The 21,710-nt window shown below is 42.0% G+C and overlaps 2 protein-coding genes across 6 annotated transcripts; both read right to left on the bottom strand.

The window, feature by feature from the left end:
* Positions 1 to 5: 5 nt before the first annotated feature.
* LOC116240798 (glutathione S-transferase) lies at positions 6 to 5,778 on the bottom strand. 2 transcript variants are annotated; one of them, XM_031611343.2, is made up of 7 exons: positions 5,653 to 5,778; positions 4,535 to 4,648; positions 4,074 to 4,125; positions 2,800 to 2,932; positions 2,103 to 2,244; positions 1,060 to 1,191; positions 6 to 357 (listed from the first exon to the last, which is right to left on the bottom strand). In XM_031611343.2, exons 2-7 carry the CDS (start codon positions 4,619 to 4,621, stop codon positions 238 to 240), a joined length of 666 nt encoding a protein of 221 aa, XP_031467203.1. In that variant the 5' UTR covers positions 4,622 to 4,648; positions 5,653 to 5,778; the 3' UTR covers positions 6 to 237. The 2 variants fall into 2 exon arrangements, with proteins under 2 accessions (XP_031467203.1, XP_089992416.1); XM_090136290.1 differs by having other exon boundaries at positions 4,535 to 4,664; positions 5,653 to 5,718.
* A 2,864-nt stretch (positions 5,779 to 8,642) lies between these two features.
* On the bottom strand, positions 8,643 to 21,502 carry LOC116240643 (glutathione S-transferase-like). Of its 4 annotated transcripts, none has more exons than XM_090136278.1 (7): positions 21,355 to 21,413; positions 18,574 to 18,679; positions 17,844 to 17,895; positions 14,641 to 14,773; positions 14,155 to 14,296; positions 13,001 to 13,132; positions 8,643 to 10,839 (listed from the first exon to the last, which is right to left on the bottom strand). In XM_090136278.1, exons 2-7 carry the CDS (start codon positions 18,658 to 18,660, stop codon positions 10,714 to 10,716), a joined length of 672 nt encoding a protein of 223 aa, XP_089992404.1. In that variant the 5' UTR covers positions 18,661 to 18,679; positions 21,355 to 21,413; the 3' UTR covers positions 8,643 to 10,713. The 4 variants fall into 4 exon arrangements, with proteins under 4 accessions (XP_089992404.1, XP_031466947.2, XP_089992403.1 ...); XM_031611087.2 differs by lacking the exon at positions 21,355 to 21,413 and adding an exon at positions 20,342 to 20,444 and having other exon boundaries at positions 8,647 to 10,839; positions 18,574 to 18,695; XM_031611088.2 differs by having other exon boundaries at positions 9,777 to 10,839; positions 18,574 to 18,695; positions 21,355 to 21,502.
* Between the last annotated feature and the right edge of the window lie 208 nt (positions 21,503 to 21,710).

Raw genomic sequence — 21,710 nt, 5'->3', positions numbered from 1 at the left:
CACTGTAAGGTCAATAGTGGGACTTTATTTGAGGAAAACTCTTAAGTATTTAAGACAATTTCATCCAGTGTACCGCGTAATTGAGTGATTTGCTTTGGAAGCATTTGCTGGAGGCAAAAGAAAGAGACATCACAAACCTTCTCACTAATTTCATTAATTTCACTTCGCTTATCAGCAAATAAAAGACAAAAAAAAAAAAAAAAAAAAAAAAGAATTTCAGTGGGTTTAGATTGATGTTCAGTGAAAAATTGCCATCAGGTTTGGTATATCTTTTTCCTGTAGACGTGGTTTCCTCTGGCTGCCAGGCTGCAGGAATTTCTTGATGTTGGGGGTATTGCTCATTCTTGCTTTAAAACTCTACAAAACAAAAGGGAAACAGCACTGTGCTTAAAGACAATGGCAGCTGTCAGGATTGCAGTTCATTAGGTTACATGAGCCTGGTGGCAGGTCCCCCAGTAGCACCATTCTAGGTCCAGTCCTTTAGTGTGTTTATAAATGCTCTGGATGTACAACTCAAATGCATCCAAATGAGGTTTGCAGATGACCATAGGTTAAGAGGAGCACTTGACTCCCTAAAGGGTATTGTGCGGCCACATCTCCAGCAGTGCGTGCAGGTTTGGTTTCCACAGTATTACGAGGACAATAAACCATTAGGGAGTGTACAAAGGAGGGCTACCAAGAAGGTGAAGGATCAGAGTGGACATGGAACATGGCCCCAAAAGGCCAGAGTTCAAGGACAATGCTCTCAGACATGAGATTGAATTTTGGGTGGTCCTCTGTGGAGCCAGGAGCTGGAATCAATGATCTAAAGGTCCCTTCCAACTTGAGATATTATGATATTTTAAGAATCTATGCTTCAACCTCCTGTTCATTTTGATACCCTGGTGGCTGAGGTGACAGAAGGCCACCATAACCACCAGTATTTCAGGCTGGCCAAAACCACTTAGGATAATTGCTTTTATTTTATTTTCTTACCCTCCCACCCCCATATTTTCTCAACCAATTTAAATCACTGGTTCTGCTTTGGTTTATTTCCTTTAAGACTGTCTATGCAATTACCTGCAAGAGAGGAAATTTTGCAAGTGCATCAGACTTGAACTCTTCCACCATTAAAATGGTTTCCAGTAAACTCACATCTGCTCTGCTCAGCTTGTTGCCAACAAGAAAGTCATGCCCGTGGTCTTTCAAAACCTAAAAACACAGAACATGGACCAGAAGCAGGTGTGATTTGTGTGTCACTTAACATGATATCTTCAAAGTAAGGTCATCCACTGCATGGAATTGTTGCCAAGTCAAGGAAATGTAATGAGAACACCTGTAGTACTATCAGATAGTCTGACCACTCCGTCATCACAGCCATTATAAATCAATCCTTTCCCGTCTGCAGCTTTATTATTATTATTATTTTTAACTGGCAGCTGAGGACTAGCCCTCTTGCCTTCACTTCTGTAGCCCCTGTAATTAGAGCACTCTTCCTCACTCAGTGTTGGTCTACACATCACGGAACACAACCGTTACTGTACAAAATTTACAAGAGACGTAAATTCAGCCCAGGCCATATCAAAGGATTGGTAGCTCCCTTATTTCTCACCTGCTACTGCTTCAGTTTGGGGAATATTGCACTGGGGACTCTCTGCATGTAGCCCATGCTTCAGTTTCCTGACACCCTGCTTCCAGCTCACCCATCTTCTCCTTTTTTTTCTTTTTTAATTACAGAAGGACCTGCACTCCTTCTTCTGTATGTATGCTGCAATGGTTCTAACGCATGTTTGGTCAGAGGGTCCTGTACTTCAGGAGGAGGCTTCAGGTAAAAGCCAGTGCTGTTGTGGCTTTTTTCTGAAACAAATGCAGACTGAAACGTGGACATCTGTGGAACTCAGTGTGTCCTGGGTTGTTGCAGCTCTGCATATCTCCTAAATCTGCAGTGTCTTTTGCCTCCTCTGTTGTCTCCAGTCTCATCTCACTCCTACCAAAACCACAGCGTCTACATTTATGTGCTAATTTGCCCTTTCTGTTTTCCTGAATAAAAAATGTTTGTGTAGACCATGACTGAAATTTCAGGAAAACAATATTAATTAAGCTACTAAATCTTTGCCACGTACCTTCTCAAAGACTGGGAAATATCTGTTTGCAGCCTTGTCCAAAGCATTAGCAAGATGTTCCTCCTTTTTATCTGCTGGTTGGACAACGTTCATCATGATTAACTCATACAGATCTGCCAATCCTTCCACATACATGTCAATTCTGAAAGGAACAGATCCAGTTGGTCAAGTCAAATATAGGAGTTCTGAATAGCACAACAGCAACAAGCTTAAACCCATCAGTACCCCTTCATTTTTCACCAGGGGTGATACTTCTCTGTATTAAGTTTTTTCAGATACAAAATTGGCATATGTATATCCAAACCATTGCCAAATCTCTCATTAGCTATGTTTAATCAAACAGTGGGTCTATACAATTCCTAACAGATATCTTGACTTATGCTTATTAAATTGAAGCATTTTAACATACTTCAGGTTAAACCATGGTTCCCCAGTGCTTTTGCTTTTTTCTTTCTGATAACCATTTGGACTCTGATCTTTGTAAATTCCCTTACGCCATCCTGCCTGCCTTATCTATCTTTTTATTACTACTGTAGACATCACCCACAGTCACAGTCAACACATGCTGTAAAAAAACTTGCTGAACCACTGTGATTCTGAATGTGAGCTGAGATATTCTGTGTCACGACATATTTTGTTATGCAGAAAAGCAGTACCAGCTATAAGCTAACAAACAAAGGTAGTACTGGTACAGTACAGGGCTCTCTCCTTCAGGTCTTTCCCGTAGAGATTGTATTTCCCTGCTATGTAGTTGAGGATGGCTCTGGTCTGCACCAACTTCATCCCATCGATCTCCACCATGGGCACTTGCTGGAACAGCAGGGATCCATCTGGGGAAGAAGAAGACAAGGAGACGCTCAGTCTGTGATTCAAGACCATCTACAGGGATATGGGAAAATAGCCACCATTTTTATTTTTGATTCCTCACTCCCATAGTATGGTGTGGAATGTTTTGCCATAAGACAATTTATTAATGATATACTAATAACTCATTAAAAGCTTCTGGAAGTTTCTTCAAATCTGAAGAAGTACCCAAATGCAGATTTCTCAGCAATCATATGCTGAAAAACACAAGTCCATAACTGCGTGGCCTAATTCAGCTGATTTTTATTGAGGTTAGTACAGATTCTAAACACTAAAGGATCTGACCCATCATGCACCAAATTATGTTATGCCTTAGTAAGGATTTTGGAAACCCAGACTTCTGTTAATGTTTTACATTAATATACATGTTGATATTTATCCTTATGACTCCTACACTGACTATCTACAAAACCATGCTTGAAGCAAGGAATAATGCTTGGCAATTCATATGATACCTGCATAAGCCAAATACCAATTGGTGTCAGACTGTAGCTGTGTAAATCTCTGGCTTGTCTGTGGAAGTCTTACACTAGGAAGAAGGCAAAATACCTCTGGGAACTGTTGGAAGAAACAGTGTTTGCTGCATGGAATCACATTTCTTGACACAGCTAACCCATCAGCTACGTCCACCTTTGTAGCCACACAAAGGCAGGCATGCACACAAACAGAAACCTTTTGCTATTAAAGATATTTTCATTTGTACTCATACCTCAAAATGATCTGACTGCAGATAATATATTGACATAGAACAAGTGACAATGAGTAAAATGGTTCCCATCTAACACCAGGAAACACTGTTACTGTATGGGTGATGGAGTGCTGGCAGAGTTTGCCCAGAGCCTGTGAAGTCTCCTCCTTGGAGATCTTCAAAAGCTGCCTGGATGTGGTCCTGGGGACCTACTCTGGGTGTCCCTGCTTGAGCAGGAGTTCAGGAGTTGTGCTGGATGGACGCTGAGGTGATGCTTATTGCAGTGCGTGTCTGTGACTCCATCTGTACCAGCCAGTCTAGGTTTTCTTTTCAAGAAACATAAGATTCTTCTCATGTTCTAGAACACACAATTCTAAAGGTCATTATTATCTGATCATTAAAAACTGAAGGAAACTTACCCGACTTTAACTTTTGGAGATCTTCCTTTTTTTCCAGAAATTTTTCTTCAAACTGCAGGGAATACAGAAGGAAAATTGTTTTCTGACTGCTTCTGACTGTTTTGTTAATATACAGTATGCTCAGGGATAAACTTAGTTGTAATAGGCATAATATATATGCTATTTTGTACACTGAGATTCAACTAACGGCCTGCAGAACATAAAGTGCTTGACTCCTCTGATTAGAGGACAATAAGCCAAGTTTGAAATGATTTCTTTCATCAGTCACAAGGAAGATGTGCTTATAATGCTAAGACTGTGCTCGTCACATGATGCTTGGAAGTGAAAAAGGAAGTTGCTCCTCCTGCAAAGGGTAAGGAAGTGATGATCCTTTGATTTGTAATGGCTGTGCATTTTTTTTATAAGGAATACTATAAGTGAGTATTTGTCACATGCTTTTAGTAGAACAACCGTAGACAAACCTCAACTCCAGCAGCCGCTAGCAGCCACCGTACTGATTCCATTCGGCCTCGTGTGTTGGCATAGTGCAGAACTGGCTTCCCAGACATGCTTCCACGTATCTGATTTCCTGCTACCTATAATAAGGAAGAACTATCACAAATCAAGCAGGATCAGAACGCTGTTCATGAATCTCCAGCTGGTTTTCAAGCTCTGCTCAAAGTTGTCTTCTTTTAAACCAGTGACTGATGATGCAGAGCTGTCATCAAATCAGATGACATAAGAGAGAATAGACTGAAAGGTTGTAATGAATTTTCAACACACAGTTTAGTTAAGCAGAACTGTGTACTGAAAGAATTTGGCCCATATCAGAGAATGTGCAAAGCAAAGACCACTTCCAGCTCAAAGTGTTCAGCTCTGCCGGAAAGGCTGGTTGTGTAATACACATTGCTCCATACACAATATAAACTTAGTAATTGCTGTAGTTTCTTTGGTAGCCATTAGGCTCCACTTTAAAGTGACAGGAAAGATTTTCCCCTCCCTCCTTATACACGCTTGATCTAATTCAGAACAGTCCCCATTCCTCTCTTTTCTTTAGGCCAGTACTTGAAAATACAGAATTGAATTTGTCTCTGGTATCATTTGGCTGCTGTCACCACAGGCAGAGCCAAAGTAAAATCCCAGCTCAGTTCTACTGCAGCTCATGCTGGGATTTAAAGAAATAATTGTCTCCAGGCACGTGGGCACCTGCCCCATTCAGAACCAGTGCACAGCAAACACAGTGACAGTGTAGGCAGTACCCGCTTTATATTCATGTCACAGTTATGAAAAACAAGTCAACAAACAAGCTGAAGTATGAACAGCAGCAAAAAGCAAATAGCTACAACAAAACATATCCCCCTGGTAAGCAGCATATGCCATTGTCTCTAAAACAGGAACCACTTCACACTTCTGAGATCTAAACTGATCTTTCTTCAAACTGTGTGCATACAAAGCGGTTGATTATTAATTAATCATCTGATGCATAAAAGCATGTTAGCAAAGAATGCTCTTGCAGATATTTAATTCACAAAATCCATCCGCAGATTTTAGCTTCAAGTACACTAATTGCCTTTGCATACTCAGAAGTTAAAAAGCTTACCTTGCACTGACTGGATCTCGCTCAGAGCTCTCAGCAGCTTTGCCCTGAGGTTATGGAGCTTTTTTTATGGAGCCCCTCCTACAAAGCAAATTGCAGACACATCTCTGTTGTTGGGTAACACTGTTTCTTAATCAATTAAAACATCTAGTTTTAATCACTTATTAACTACAGGAAATTAATTCCTGACTAATGCTGACAGTGCACACGTGTAACACTTGTGAGAGGTCATCATCATTTAGGACAACTCTGTGCCTCTGTGCCTAGTTTTGTACCTTTTCATCATCAATTACAAAAACATTTTATCAATTATTTCAGCATGAATCCTTCATCAGTTTTGTTTCCTTCCTGTAGAGGCAGCAGATGTTCCTTCAGGACATTTTCTTCTGCTGAATCTCATTATTGGACATAGAAATGGTTTGTACTTTCTGTCAGAGATATTACCCAGGATTTGACCAAGGGAAATGATTGCTACTAATGACAGTAGGACATGATGAAAGGAGAGTGGTTGATATCAGGAGGGCAAACTCCTAACTGTTGTCTTTAGATAACTATGTTGATTCCTAAGAGACAGTACTGCATGAACACCCTTGCCCCGTCCTTCTGCCTCATCTACATGGTTAGCAATATAGGCATCACGTGCAGGCGAGGTCAAGTGCTCTGTGAAAATCTGCTGAATCACCCCAAGTCTAAATGTGAGCAGGGATATTCTTCTGGTATTATACAGAGGAAGTGTGAAATGCAGTCAAAGAAATGAGTTCTTATGTTGCTGGGCTCTCTGCTTCGGGTGCTCCTCATAGATGATGAAGGATAGCATAGATTTGCTGCTCAGCCACCAACACCAGAGTGTCCACACCGTGGTGCATGTCCCTGGGCATCTACCAGCCTCTAGCCACTGCTTTGACAAAAATAGCATTTGATCTCAAAGCTCATTTGAATCAAAGGTGTGTAATTGAATTCCTCCCTGAGGAAAAAATGGCAACCCTTGAGATTCATAAAGACATACAGAACATTTATGGAGATCAAACTGTGTGTGTCAGCTCAGTGAGGAGGTGGGTGGTGTGTTCCTGCAGTGGCAACAGTGACAGTGGTTCACCTCTTCTGGTGCAGATTTTAAGAGTTTAGCACGCAGGCTCTTGTTCATCACTGGCAAAATGCACAGCTAATATAGGTGACTACGTTGAAAAATCTTGTTTTGTAGTTGAGAATTTGTTCTATTGATTAGTGTTATTATACACCTTGTATCAACGGTAGTTTCCTTCTTAATAAATAGGAGGCATTACTTTCCAAGTGATGTACGTATTAACTCACTAGCAGATAGACTATCTGTTAATCATTTTCAAGGCTTGCCTTTACAAAGCCCAAAACTTTAGGAAATATGCTAGAAGGTCTAGGAACTGCACCTACTGGGACTTCACCCTCACTGTATCAAAAAACTGAAAGGTAAGAATTTGAGCATGGAAGTTAATCCCAGTGTAGACAGCTTGGGTAAAACTCATTTCACCTAAGTTTGTAGACACCTACATCCAGTCCAGCCATCTGATCTCCTTTCAATAGATCTAAATCCAGGTAGGACAAATCCCTCACCAAACACTGAAGCCACAGCTGATACCCAAACCACAGCCAGCTGAATGCACTCAAAACATCAACATCTGTTTTCTGTGAAGGCATCTGATTCTTAAGTACTTCTCTCTTCAGATGAACCATCCAGGTGGGAAAGCGAGGGGAAATCTCTAATATATACCTTAATAACTTAACAGAGAGAACATTCAGCACTGCTGCTGCTGCTGGCCACCAGCCTGTTCCCATTTGGGGTCTTCCTTTAAAATAAGAAGACAGATCTATGTAATAATTGGATTCTCATATACGACACTGATTTCCTGAGCAAGCGTAAGAATGTTCTGCATCAGCAAACCTTGTCAATTTTCCTCTCCCAAAAAATGGACCAGAATTCCTCTGGCTTGGGCTGCAGCTATGCTCAAAAATCCAAGCCAGTCTTTAAAATGTAAGGGAAATTGGTGCATGCACAAACTGCTTTGTGTTATGGTATTCATAGGAGGAGGAGGGAATGTAGCAAAGGGAGCTTCAGCTGTGACTAAGGAGACCTGCAGGGATATGCCCGGCCCTGCCTTGCTGCAGACACAAAGGACACATCTGGTGTTCTATTGCATTCAAAACAACTGGATACATCTTGTTCTTTCTGAACTGCCACTGCATGTGTTCAGCACACCTGAAAAGCCCAACTCACACATTCAATCCCATGACACATTTCTCATGAGTTCCACCCTCAGAATCCGGCTGGGTAGGTACTAACCAAACAATCTTTTAAACTCAAGGATACATTTACGCAAGATAGCCTTGCAGTTATCAGTAACATAGCTCCAGGGTGTGACCTGCTCACTGCTGCTTTTAGAGCTCTCTCTGCACATTCACACCACGACTCTCTCCTCTGAAACACATCCCCTGCTTTGAGATTTTCTTCACATTCCCTCCAGTTTGCTCCCATTCTGTTGTGTACACACTACCCTAGAGGTAGAGATGTCAGCCTCATGACTGTCAGTTTTTCCCTCAGCAGTCGGGAGATAAAAGGGATGAAAAGTGGCGAACTGGTGGGCAATACAAACTTCTGTTTTGAAACTCAAGGTGGGCATGGAAACAAAGACTTTTGCACCAAGTACAGTAAGTCTGTATTTGCTGCCTTCTCTCTCATATTGCATGGAGCCTAGACTGCCAGTATGGCTTGTTAAACTGCTGGTGCTCTCTGTGCCTATGCATGTCCTGTTCCATACAGTTCCATTCTTCAGGAAATGCAGTTGTCATTAACACTCTGTATCTCTACACAGTTGAACTGGAAATAGGATGTGCTAGAGTATTTCCAGCACATCTATTTTCATAAAATTAACTATCTTGTTTATCTTGCCTATAGTCTTGATAACACCATGGGACATGCTATGTTTTTTATTTTTAAAATTTTATAACTGTAATATTTTACAGGATCTCTCCACCTTACACACACAGGAATAACTCATGCAAGGATATTTTCTACTTCAGTTCTATTTATGCCTGGAGTATAAAAATGTGCGTGAATAAAGATGCACTCACTGTGTTACAGAGGTACTTAGGCAGATGGAGAAGCACTGCAAAAATACGAGTTTCAGAGATTTGCAGTTCATAACTAAAAAAATACACAATGGTATCAAAAGTAGCAGTAAAAGATAACTTGCCTTTGACAAAATGCAGAGCATATTTGATCTATACAGACTGGATTGCTGGGCTGAGGCCAGTGGGATGAAGTTCAACAAGACCATGTGCCAGTCCTGCACTTTGGCCACAGCAACTCCAGCACACTACAAGCTGGAAAGCTGCAAGGAGGGAAGGATCTAGAGGTATTAGTCAGCAGCCATCTGAACATGAGCCAGCAGTGTGCCCAGGTGGCCAAAAAGGCCAGTGGCATCCTGGCTTGTGTCAGAAATAGTGCTGCCAGCAGGTGCAGAGAGGTGATCATTCACCTGTACCCAACTGGCTGTATCTCCAGTGCTGTGTTTGGTTTAGAGCCCCTCACCACAAGGAGGACGTTGATGCTCTGGAGCGTGTCCAGAGAAGGACAGAGATGTTGTGAGGGGTCTGGAGCACACATGTTACAAGAAGTAGCTGAGGGAACCGGGATTGTTCAGCCTGGAGAAGAGGAGGCTCAGGGGAGACCTTATAGACCTCTACAACTACCCAAAGGGAGGTTGTGGCAAGGTGGGGATCAGCCTCTTCTTCATAATTAGTGATAGGACTAGAGGGAATGGCCTCTAGTTGCACAAGGGGAAACTCCAGTTGGACATTAGGAAAGATTTCTTCTCTGAAAAAGTAGTCAGGCACTGGAATCAGGCTGTTCAGGGAGGTGCTGGAGTCACCATCCCTGGAGGTGTTCAAGAAACATTTAGATGTTGCACTAAGGGACATGGTTTAGTGTGAAAATATTGGTGATAGGTACACAGTCGGACTTTCTGGAAGTCTTTTCAAATCTTGGTGAGTCTGTGATTCTACATTCAGTTAAAGACCCCATTTCATCTTACTGTACCCTAACAGAAGTAAGTTTTTGTCCTTTTGTTTTACAGCTAATGCAAAGATGTAGGGAAAAGGTGAGTAAAAACAGACATTTTTGTATTACTCTAGAAGCAGAGAAATGGATATGCTTAATTAAACAATGTCTTCTAGCTGTGTCTCTGTTACTGTTTCTTCTCACTGTGTTTTCAGGAGACCAATATTTTGGCTTGCCCATCTCTGTTGAAGGAACAGTGGTCTCAGCTGTCTACAGTAGTGCAGCTCTGAAGGGATATGCATATTCTGCTGCCTGGGAGACCATGGTGAGTATGGGGTAGAGCAAGCAATCTGCAAAGAAGGTTCATTATTCTCTTTTCTCTTTACCAGATACATCTTGCAAATTTTTTTCCAATTTCTTTTTTTCGCTTTGTTCTCTTCTTCAGCCATTATTTTGAAGCCTATTTTCACAGAATCATAGAGAAAGAGTATTTTGGGTTGGATCATTTGATCCAACTCTCCTGCAATGAAGAGTGATATCTACAGCTAGATCAGATTGTTCAGAGCCACATCCAGCCCCCTCTTGAATGTTTCCAAGGATGGGATGTCCACCACCTCTCTGGGCAACCTGTTCCAGTGCTCTTGGGTCTCCCTGGAGCCTTCCTTCCTCCAGGATGAACAGCTCCAGCTCTCCCAGCCTGTCCTTATAGAGTAGGTGTTCCCTCCCTTGGATCATCCTGCCATACTAGCACTTCATCACTCTCCTTACAAAGGAATAAGTTCCGTACTCTGACAGAGTTCTTTGCTTCCATTCTGCTTTGTTTGCATGTGCTGCAAAGCGTTAGACAGCTAAAAAGGCAAATCTGCTGTCACATTGCCAGAGTAAACAGAATGCTTTATTTCACTCTTCTATTTATTTCTACCATTGCTTTTAAGTACAATAAAACTTTACTGAGTTTCCTACTTCCTTTAAGGGTTTGGGTTTTGATGTCTTTCTTCCCAGCACTTTGGGACTTAGTGAAGTTAACATTGCACTCAGTCTAGCTTAAAAATTTTCATCACAGTTGCTACATAATTTTCATCTGGTGGGGGCTTCCTTGGGCTGCCAGGCTGCAGGAACTTCTTAATTGTAGGCATGTTGCTCATTTTGGTTTTAAAAGCCTGAAAAATAAAAGCAAGAGAGATAAGTCCCGACGATGTGAGCAACAACGTTCCATACATAAGACACTGGACAGCTTCTTCCCCCTGCTGGTAGAATGGATTCATTCAGACGCAGGTCTACGCAGGCTCCTCCTGCCTGACACGAAAAGGACCCAGCTGCTGCCAAATGCTTATTCTTACCAGCAAAAGCAGTGTTGGAGCAAGCAACACCTAGATCTCCACTGCCTGCAAGAAACTGGAGGCAAAAACTGCAATATCTAGGAGCATCAGGGATTAGTTTGAAAGGTCCATGTGAACTAACCAAGCTCATGTCCTTTTTATTTTATTTTATTTTATTTTTTTCCCATTTCTTCTTATGATGGTCCAAACTTACCACCTAGGAAAACCAAATTAGCAATGTGATTTCTGTTTGTACCACAAGGCACTTCTAAGATTGTACGGGTGAAGGTGAAATGGCTGGAAGCCATTTCTTTGCTCAACTCCGTTGTCAAGTGCAGACTTCTTGTGCTATGTGTCTCACCCAACACAGCCAAATTATTTACACAGAGCTGGCAAATATAGCATGGGCCTCAGGCCAGTTCCCTTCTGGGTTTTGTCTGGTGGCCAAGATGAGGATGACTTGGGCATCTCAGATGACAAGAGATGCCTTCTCTCACTGTACAGTCTGAGAGGACCCACTGGAGCAAGTTTTGAGCATCTGGAGATCCCACAGTTAGCTCAGCAATATTATGTACATGAGAACCTCCTCTGACAATGGGGCTAAGGGAGAGGAGCTTTACAGAACAACAGCCATTTCTTGTTGGCACATCTATGAACATTTCTTCTTCCTTACAAGCGCTGGAAGGATAAGGGGAAATGAAGGAAGAAGCAGGAAAAGTAAAAACTGTGAAGTAAAAAAACACCAGTATTAGAAGTATTTTCTCTTCTGGCCATGAAGGCATCCTTATGATTCAAGTCACGTCAGAAGAACAGTGCCCATACCTGGTGGACAAGATATTTTCCCAAAAGATGGGAGCTAGAGGCCAGAATTTCCTGAGGCTGAAGAATGGTGCACAGGTTGCAGTCTGTCACAAAATTCTGCCAACTTTGTTGCTAAAGCAGCTCATTCTGTCATGCTAAATTCAAACTGCTGGGATTGGGATTTGCGGGGAAGGAGGGAAGGATATCACATCTCCTCCCCACCCCTTTTCCTCAAATACCAAGCAGAAATTCCAGTTAGGATAGTCCGATGCTGGACTGTTTATTTTGTTCATAGGATTAAAGCCGAAGTCTTTGAGTGCATCCTTTAGGTTAACTATTTTTAAGCACAGAGTAATGATCTCAAGCATGGCATTATCGGTCTAAATTTGCATTGCTTGCACTGCTCTGTTTACCAAGATTACAGGCACAAGGTTGAACTACTGAACAGTATTTGCTTTTTTTAGTCTCAGACTATTTGGATCCACTGTATCACAACTCTGACTCCTGCAGGTTTGCTCAAGCACTGGGCTCTACAGCATGCTGCAGATCTGGAATTTTCTGATTTCTGATTGCCTTACTTCCGCTTGGTTGCAGATTTTGCACATGGTACAAAAGCAGAAAATTCATCCTTGATGATATCAAGTTGATTACTGAAGGTAAACTGTGGATTTTTTTGTTGTTGTTTGTTTATTTGTTCATTTGTTTGTTTTGGTCAGGGCTTGAATTTCTAGCCATGCTGTGGTAAAGTTAATGAAATCCCAAACTTATACCAGCCAGTACAGAAAATGGCACGCTCTATCATAGTCTAACATGTCAGTCTATGTCACAGATGTAGTTTGTTATTAGTATTAGATAGCATTTACAAGCAGGAGACAGGAAAATGAAAACCGGGCAGCTTAGATCAGTGTTTCCTCAGAATGACGTTGATTTCTACTGAGATGGCATAAGCCACTTGAAGGGGAGAGATATGTCTTACCAGGGTTAAACAGGGGCACGGCGCTTTACAGCAAATCAACAAAATCTATTCCCTGCTGTGTTTTATGTTAAACAAACACAAACACTGGTAGTTTGTTGAAGAACCCACAGTACTGATTTACACAGAATGGAGAGACAATCACTGCAGGACTGTCCCTTCATTAAATCTTTGAGATCTTTGTAATGTGTTGTTCCTGAACATGAACGTGTTCAATAACATCATTACCTGCAGCTGAGGAAACCCAGAAAGCACAGAAGGTACTTTCTCCTCCACTGCTAAAATGGCTTCCATGAGCTGAACATCTGCCCAGCTGAATTGGTTTCCCACAAGAAAGTCTTGGCCATGCTGTTTCAAAACCTGTAGAGTACAAGACAGCACAGATTGCAGATGATACCTGGCAGCTAAGCCTTATGGCACAGCTGTAGAGCTAATCGGTGATCATAAGTGATTATAAGTGAAGCTTCGCTTTTTAGCTAGAGATCTGTGAGCCCAAATCACTTCACCGTTGTTGGAAAAAATCAGAACTTCTAGTAAACATATTACAAACTCTGGTCATTTGATAATGATGGGTGACGATTGGTACTGGGAAAACAGACAAAGCCACATGCTTAAATAAGCCATTAACAGACATAAGGTTATAAATAGAGATAAGAAGGAATTGGAGAAAATTCATAAAATTGCCATTTAGATATTTAATTTATGGTTCTGTTCAACATACAGGAAGCAAACTTAGTATGCAAAATTACAATAGCTAACAAGAAAATCCCTGCCTCTGGGAGCAAGTTGTTACAGTAATAGGAACTTCTAGGACGTTCAGCCTTTATTATTGTTTTCCGTCAAAAACTAAATGAATGTTACAAAAGTGAACAGTGTTGCCAGGTCTTGTGAGTTTGGTTTGTTGTTTCTGCAAGTGAGGCATGCAGAAATCTGAGGCTGTTGTTCTACCAAAGCAGTCCTAATACCTCAGTGTTTTTGTCTCTCTGATTTATTTGCAAGCGATTTTTGGCATTCTTCAACTGAAGGATAGCAGAGAGATGTGCTCTGAACAAATACAAGAGTGGGATTTTCTCTCACGGAAAAAAAAAAACAAAAAACAAAAAAAACCCACCAACGTATGTGCTTGCTTTTATATCTGAAAAAGATATGCTGTGTAAACTGAAAACATTTCACTTTGTTTGCTTGGTGGCTGTAACAGCATTACAACCCTGACAACATAAGCTAACAAACAGAAGATTTGCTGTATCATTTCCCCTTCTTTGTGAGAGCCAAGAGGACTGAGGGTCTGGATCTAAATGTACCACAAGTATGTTCTTACTTTTGGGAAAGTTTCTGATAATTGTAAATGCAAGTTTTCTAGGCACATGCTCTCGGTCACATACCTTTTCAAAGACAGGGAAGTACCTCTCTGTTGCCTTCTCTGCAATTGTGGCAATCTTTTTCTCCTTTGCCTCAGGTGGAGAGAAAGGAAACATCAAAATCAATTGCATCAGATCTGATATTCCTTCCACATACATGTCAATCCTGTTTGGGGGGAGGCAATAGACAACAGCACAGGAGTTATTTCATCTGTATTCCAATTCACTAAGGCAACTTACAGGAATTGTATATCACGATCACAGTGCCAAATTTCATAGTCAAAACTAAATACAAAATAAAGCTAGGTAAGTTTTAAAAGGACTAAAAGCCTGTTTCTATTCAACAGCATTTCATAAGCAGTGGTTAAAACCTGAACAAAAACTACTGTCTGCTTTATTGCTTAGCCTTTCTCACACCTTTCTATTGGATTTACAGGGTTGCATTTGTTCAGTGTAATGCAGCTATCAAATAACAGATTGCTCATTAAGCAAGAGGAAGTGTTACCGTACAGGGCTCTCTCCTTCAGGTCTTTCCCATAGAGATTGTATTTCCCTGCTATGTAGCTGAGGATGGCTCTGCACTGCACCAACTTCATCCCGTCGATCTCAACCAGTGGCAATTGATGGAACAGCAGGGATCCATCTAGGACACAAAGTTGAATGAGAGCTTGTTAATTCCCCCTGGAATTCTAGCTTTACAGGAGAGTGCATTTTTTTTGCAGTGTAGATCATGGACGCCTTGCCCTAACTCAGAAACTCCATGTGGTTAATTAACATTGTGGGAAAGATTAAATGCTGTCTGGTAGGCATCAGGTTTGCAGCTTGGTCAGAGAGGTGCAGCTGGGCCCCATGCTTTGCAGCTTTGCCAGAGCTGCACTGCCTGACGGGAACTGGCACCGCTCCCTTGTACTCCTGGCCCCTGGCCCTGCTGGCAGGGGAAGGCTGACCCAGCAGTTCCAGCCCCAGGGACTTGAGGAGAATGAAGAGCTATGTTAAATCTGAGCTTCAGAACAAAAAGCCCAATTATTTTGAATGCAGATCAGTTCCCTGGCAGGCACATAAACGAGGATGGAAATAAAAAAAGAGGTAGTACCACAGTAAGACTGAGCTACTGGGACAAAGGGAAAGGTCAGGGCACTGGGAGCAGCAGTGCCAGATTCATTGTGAGGCAGTGAAGCCAGGGACAGGGAGTGTGACAGCAGCTTGCTGCTTCACTAAGTTTTGCATAGTTGCTCCAGAAACAGGACTTTGAGCATCCCTGTAGATTTCCACTGTCTGCCCCCAGTGTCATTTCACAACAACTCAAACCCATCCAGCCGTGCTACCAGCATCTCCTCCTGCCCCTGTGCTGACAAGCCCTGTTTTCTCCCAGTACTGGAAGCAGTCTGGCTGATCCTTTAACAAGGTTGTGCTGAGACTTTGTGTTTGGCACAGCAAAACCATTTTTTTTTAGTGCAATTTTCTGCTGAACTCATTTGCCGCCTTTGGAGATACTCCCTGCTCCATTTACGTGTTTACGGGCATCCAAAGAACAATCCTGACCTGTTAAAATCACACTGAAGCTCTAAATCCAAGTAGACAGCTGCCACTTTGCATTGCTCAAAGTTAAGCATTTATTTTAATTGCTTGATCATTATTAATAGTGCATTTCTTCCAAATACAAGAATTCACGGCACCATTACCTACTCTCTTCTTTACAGAACTACTAAAATACTCTGCAAACCAAGAATTAATAAAAAATCTTCACTACATCACTAATTTACGGCTTAAATTCTCACTCTCTTTGTGGCAAGGAATAGCCCATTTATTTCTCATAGGCACTAACAGAATGATCCTGTCTCTTCATGTCTTACCAGAACACACCTCTGCAGATTAGGAAAGAATATCACCTATAAGAAGATCCCTATCTAGCAGAAATATCATAGGATGGGAAAAATGGCAGCTATACAAGCATACTTCTCAGCAAGAAGTTGCATTAAGTAGAGAATAAATCTGACTTTCTGCCCCTTGACAAGAAATATAGTGCAGCAAATGTGAGAACACTGAATGCCTGGTTTGTTTCTTCTCTACACAGAACTTTTCTCTTATGACCATTAGTAGGCTGTTTCTCCTGCTTTTGCAATGGCACCACTTCAGATAACCACTGCACATAACATACATGCAGGATTTAAAGCAGTTTGCCACTCATTTTGCTGACTGTACTGTGTGTCTGATGACAGTCTGTGGGCATACATTAAAGAGCAATAGCCTGGGCCTGTTTGCCACAGAACAGCAAGGCTACATAGGTTGAGCCAAGCCAGCAGGTCTCAGGCCAGTGGGTACAGGCCTGGCCAGGGTGATGTACCGGAGTCTCTCAGTTTCCAAAGCAGCTCTCTGGCTGCAAGGTACAGCTGGAACTGAAGAACTGGGAAAAGTTTCTGGCCTGGGCTGAATCCCAGAAAGTGCTGGAGGGTTGCTAGAAGAACATCAGTTGGCACAGGCCAGAGCCACACCTGGCCGGTGGTAACAGTGCTTTGGAGTCTGAACTCAGGGCTCCCTGGCACAAGCCACATTGGCAAGGAAAGAGAAAAAAACTGGACATAGAGGGAGTGGTGGTTACTCATGTTCAATCCTGCTCTGATGATCTGGCAGCACTCCACCTAATGACTAATTTTCATCTTTCTTCAACTTATCATCTCAAAGCCAGCCTTTTCCTTTGTGCTCTGAGCCTCTTAAGCTCAGTATAGGTATATACGTGAGGGGCGTTCATTTTCCTTAGAAGACTTCCCTGTCCTTTTTATTGCCACTTAATTCTCTTCTCTGGCTACAGATGGGCTCCATTACTAAATGCAGAATCATGCCATTCTGTTTGGATTAAATATCTTTAAGACGGAAATTCAGATTTGGGTATGTAACTATATACTACCTAAACTATTGTATTTAGGGCTGTATTTGTTGTCTTTACAGCACACAACCCTCCCACATCATCAGATTCCCAGCCAGCTAGACCTACAACTGATCTCAGTGATGCCACGTTTTTATTGCTGTTGTTTTGTTCATTTTAGTTTTGTTTTCATCTTTTCTTTAAACACAGCTATCCCCATCTGAGTGGGCAGCCCAAACACAGCCAAGTCCTTTTCAGGGTCTCTCTTTGCTGCGCTGAGGTGTTCCTGTCTTGTGCAGCAGGAAAAGTTCAGGACAGGCACACCTGGCAGTGTTCCTCACAGGCCCAGCTCCTTTCCCACCTGGGCAGCAAGGCCTTCCCCCTCCAAGGTGGTGCAGAGGACTTCAAACCGGGCTTCAGCTGAGCAAGTATGAAGGCCAGTGGCTGGGGGTTTGCATTGCTGTTGGGATCTGGTCTCACTCCTACAGTTTACGTAAAGGCTTTCTGGCTGCTTGGAGCACATTAGACATATCTGGAGGAAGATTCATGGCTCTGGCTCATCCAGCACAGCTGGCCTCCTACCTTACTGCCATGTCAAATCCTACCTTAAACTTCCCAGTGCTAGCCTTATTTAATGTGTTACTGTGACCACAGTCGTAGGAGCTATGACTTCAATCTTATAGGAGTTATTTGGTACTGCAAAGAACAGGTTACACAAAACCGGCATTTCAGCATTCAAGATGTATACCAAGAAGTTTGCTTTGGTTTAAATAAACTGCTTTTAAATCGCTAATGTAGCTAAAGACAAGCAACTTTCTGATTGCCAAAGCCTCAGGTATCACGGTCTTACCTTGGCCTAACTTCAATAACTGCTCTCTTGTTTGCAGAAAAACTTCTTCAAACTGGAAAAGAAGAGAGAAGAGCGCTTTATGTTTCTGGCATTTTTCTCCAATTGACTGCACATAACCTCGAGCAGAATAATCCAGCCAAGCAAAACATGATGAGTTGAGCATTCAGCTGTGCTGTTTGACTGTGAATCCCCTGAAGACTCTCCACCCATCCCCACGGCTGGATAGCAGCAGAAGGACCTGGCCACTTCTGCCTGGTTGCACTGATTCAGAAATTATTGGAGTGCAAGCAGAAGTAAGACACAGACATCTTCAGGGAAGAGCAAGCTGCAGCCAGTGCCAAGGGAAGCACAAGGTAAATCAGCTCTTTCTAGCACCACCCCAAAAGCATGTGGGTCAAAACATCTTGCTTTTTTATACACTATGCAACCGCAATCTAAATGAGACAGAGCAAAAGTGATTTTGCACAGCTGGAAAACTGAGATTCATTAAAGGCCTTTTAAAAAAATCCCTGTTTAGACCCACTAGAATTACTTCAGAAGACTGATGCTAGCTCTGTGAAACTCAAAGCTCCTTTGAGTTTGCATCCCAAATACCAGCCACTGAACAGGGTAGGTACAAACCTAAATTCATTTGAAAATGAATTTATCCACCCTTTTGCACCCTTATTCCCTGTGTGCATATTGAATTGTTTCACACAGTGTCCATTTAAAGAGCTGAGTGTCAACCAACCTCCACTCCAGCTGCAGCTAGCAGCCATCGGATGGACTCCATTCGCCCTCTTCCATTGATATAGGTGAGCCTGGGCTTCCCTGACATGCTTCTGAGCTCCCCGTGCCTTGAAAAATATTAAGCTGAAAACAAAGATCTTATAAAGCAAGTGTAAGTACCATTATTTGGGAGGAAAAAAGAGGAAAACCTTTTATTCTCACTACATCTGCTTTAAGTGTACATTATTTGACTTAAAATATGAGGGATGGATTAGTGACAACACAGACTATAGAATCATAGAATCATTAAGGTTGGAAAAGACCATTGAGATCATCTATTCCACCTGTCAACCCATCCCCACCATGCTCACTAACCATGTCCCTCAGTGACACATCCACACAGTTTCTGAACACCTCCAGGGATGGTAACTCCACCACCTCCCTGGCAGCCTGTGCCACTGCCTCACCACTCTTTCTGAGAATAAATGTTTCCTAATTTCCAATCTGAACCTCCCCTGGCTCAGCTCGAGGCTACTACCTCTTGTCATATACTAGGAAAGAAAGATGTGCTGAGTGGTAAAACCTTTCCAGTGCTAGTAGGAAGGGGTTTTCTTGGTCATCTGCAAAAACAGACATGTTTAAACAAGCAATCTGAATACTGAGATGGAAGGGGAACCTCACTGCATTACGAGACATTAATATAAAGCCACTGGAAATCCACCATGCCCTCAAGGCAGTTACTCAGTGACAATCATTGCCCAAGAGGGAAAAGAAAAGATGTTATACTGCTAGGCTGAAATCTTCCTAGCATTTTTTTTTTTCCCAGATGTTAGAGTGCATCACGCAGCTTCATCTGTCACCCACTTCTTTCTTTAAATAAATGAATCATTGATCTTCCCTCTGTTCCAAGAGGCAGCTTGAGTTGCCTTGGCACTCACAGAATCATAGAATAGCTTGGGTTGGAAGAGACTTCAAAGATCATCTGGTTCCAAACTGCCTGCCAGGGACAGGGTTGGCAATCACTAAATCAGTTGCTCGATCAGTTGTCTTGGGTGGCCTCAGCCCGTCTCCTTGGTGCTTATGGTCTCCCCCAAAACCATACCTGCAACCCAGCTGCAGGTGCCCCCAAAATGTATCCCAGGGCACAAGGGAGTAGGTGTGCCCAGGGCTCTGCACATTATGATCTCTGCAGCTCCCATCATAGCACACACCTTTGCACCAAGAGGGGCTGTGGCACAGACAGAAAATTGGTATGAACCTATTTCATGCAGTATGGACGAACAAATGGGCTCTTTGTGTTGAAGCTGGAGCATATATTTACCCTAATTTCTGTGTTCCATTGCCCTAATTGCTAAAAAATGGGACTAGAATTCCCCCTTCACAAGCAAGTTAATGTCGTACACCACAGAACGGGAGAAAAAATGCTTGAGGATGTCCTAAAAACAAAATGAGATAAAAACAAACAAACAGAAATCCTACAGATGATTTCAATTTTCTCAGAGCTGAAAACAAAAGCTGCAGTACTCATACTGTTGCTATCATATAACTGCACTCACACTTCATCTTCCATTTAAATAAGCTTCAGTGCATTCTAGTGACATTTTCTTCAAATCACACTGCTTTTTAAGTGTGCTCAAAATGAAGTACATTCAGAAAATTCTTTGCCAAAACTCCATTTTAAAGAGCAATCAGAACAATTCTGGTAAAAATTAAGTTATGCTTTCACAATAAGAAAGGGTAGTTCGTGTGATTTTGACTACACAATCTGAATTGAAAAGAGAAAATATTACCTCCAGTTTTAGAACGCAAACAACTGTTGCTAATTATGGTCCTGCCTGTAAGTCAGTGGTTGCAGTCGTTTCTACAAATGCTGAGTGAACAGTTTTTATGACGTGACTGTACGGTTTATCTATTTATCCACAGCTAACTGGTGCCTCTTCATTACCATACTTATCAGAAACACTGTGTCATATCATTCCAAAACACATTGACCCTGCTTGTAATGCACGAAAACATACAGTAAATAAGGTGTTAACTACACAGCCAAGGGTTCTACAACTGTACAGGAAAACATAAGGAGTGAAAAGCATTAGACAACATTTTATTGTTTTACATGAGTGAGAAATTCTGTATACCATTGAATTATGTGAAAATTAATCACAAGTAGACAATAAAAACTTGCCATCAGCTGCAGCTTTCTAAAGTAAATAATAACTCCATCAGCCATAAGTAGATTTTAATAATCTTAAACCTCTGACACAGAAAGAAATACTTGTTTTTTTTTTTTTTTTTTTTGTAGTATTCTCAGTCTTAGATCCACCAAACATCACCATTGACTACAAAGGGCCCCACCATACACCCATCTACACCTGTGTTACGGTGCCTGGATCTTGAGGTAGGATCTGAGTCTTGGATACATGCCCATGCGTCTGTTGCCACTGGAGATGGGCAGATACCATTCCAAACTTGCTGAAGACCTTTGTCCTACTGAAAAGACAGCCTGGTGCTTGGCAGGAAACTGCAGTTGCAGTCAAGCTCTCAGCATTACCACTTTGGTGGAAATGCACAAATCACCACTGCTTCAAGCACAAAAGTAAGTGGATGTATCTACATACGTATACATTTACCGTTTTTGTATAAACTCCATATTTCTGTCCTATTCTCTCTCTCAGTGCTTAAGAATCTGCTCTATGCAGTTGTGACTCACACTGCAGGATTAGTTTCCTGATTAAAAAGATCTTTCTTGCTCTATATGGTAGCCCAAACACTTAAAAAATAGGGGAGCTTAGAAGTCTGTACTTACCTTCTGTACTCAGTCTCGACTGCTTACGGGCGCAGTCCCACTTCTGGTTTAACTTGGCAGCTCCTCCTACACCTGGGAGTTCCCAGCCATACCCAATAAGAGAGAAATACTCCTATTGCCGTTAATCTGACATTATGGAACTTAAAGGCATACATATCTGAAGGTGCCATTCAAGGCAGAGGTTCTTTTGCAGGTTGCTGATTTGACCATACTATGGGGTAGTCACACAATTTCTATCGTAGCCATCTATTCAAGCTCCTCTTTTGGAATTACTGCGGTGTTTTACACACTTATAAGAGAAAGACAATTTAAAACACTGAGAACATCATAGGTTCTTCTGCATCTTATTTAAGATA

The sequence above is a fragment of the Phasianus colchicus genome, chromosome 2, assembly GCF_987193195.1.
Source record: "Phasianus colchicus chromosome 2, bPhaCol1.hap1.1, whole genome shotgun sequence".
NCBI classification, from domain to species: Eukaryota; Metazoa; Chordata; class Aves; order Galliformes; family Phasianidae; genus Phasianus; species Phasianus colchicus.
The sequence above is the reverse complement of the archived record's forward strand: the minus strand, read 5'-3'. Positions and strand labels throughout refer to the sequence as shown.

Coding starts and splice junctions, on each gene's coding strand:
- LOC116240798 (XM_031611343.2), bottom strand. CDS start 4,621: ATGTCTGGGAAGCCAGTTCTGCACTATGCCAACACACGAGGCCGAATG. Junction 2,933..4,073: donor TCTCCAAAAGTTAAAGTCGG/GTAAGTTTCCTT, acceptor CTTCTTCCCCAG/ATGGATCCCTGCTGTTCCAG. Junction 1,192..2,102: donor ATTTCCCAGTCTTTGAGAAG/GTACGTGGCAAA, acceptor CTGTGTTTTTAG/GTTTTGAAAGACCACGGGCA.
- LOC116240643 (XM_031611088.2), bottom strand. CDS start 18,660: ATGTCAGGGAAGCCCAGGCTCACCTATATCAATGGAAGAGGGCGAATG. Junction 14,774..17,843: donor GTTATTGAAGTTAGGCCAAG/GTAAGACCGTGA, acceptor TTTGTGTCCTAG/ATGGATCCCTGCTGTTCCAT. Junction 14,297..14,640: donor GACCTGAAGGAGAGAGCCCT/GTACGGTAACAC, acceptor CCCCCCAAACAG/GATTGACATGTATGTGGAAG.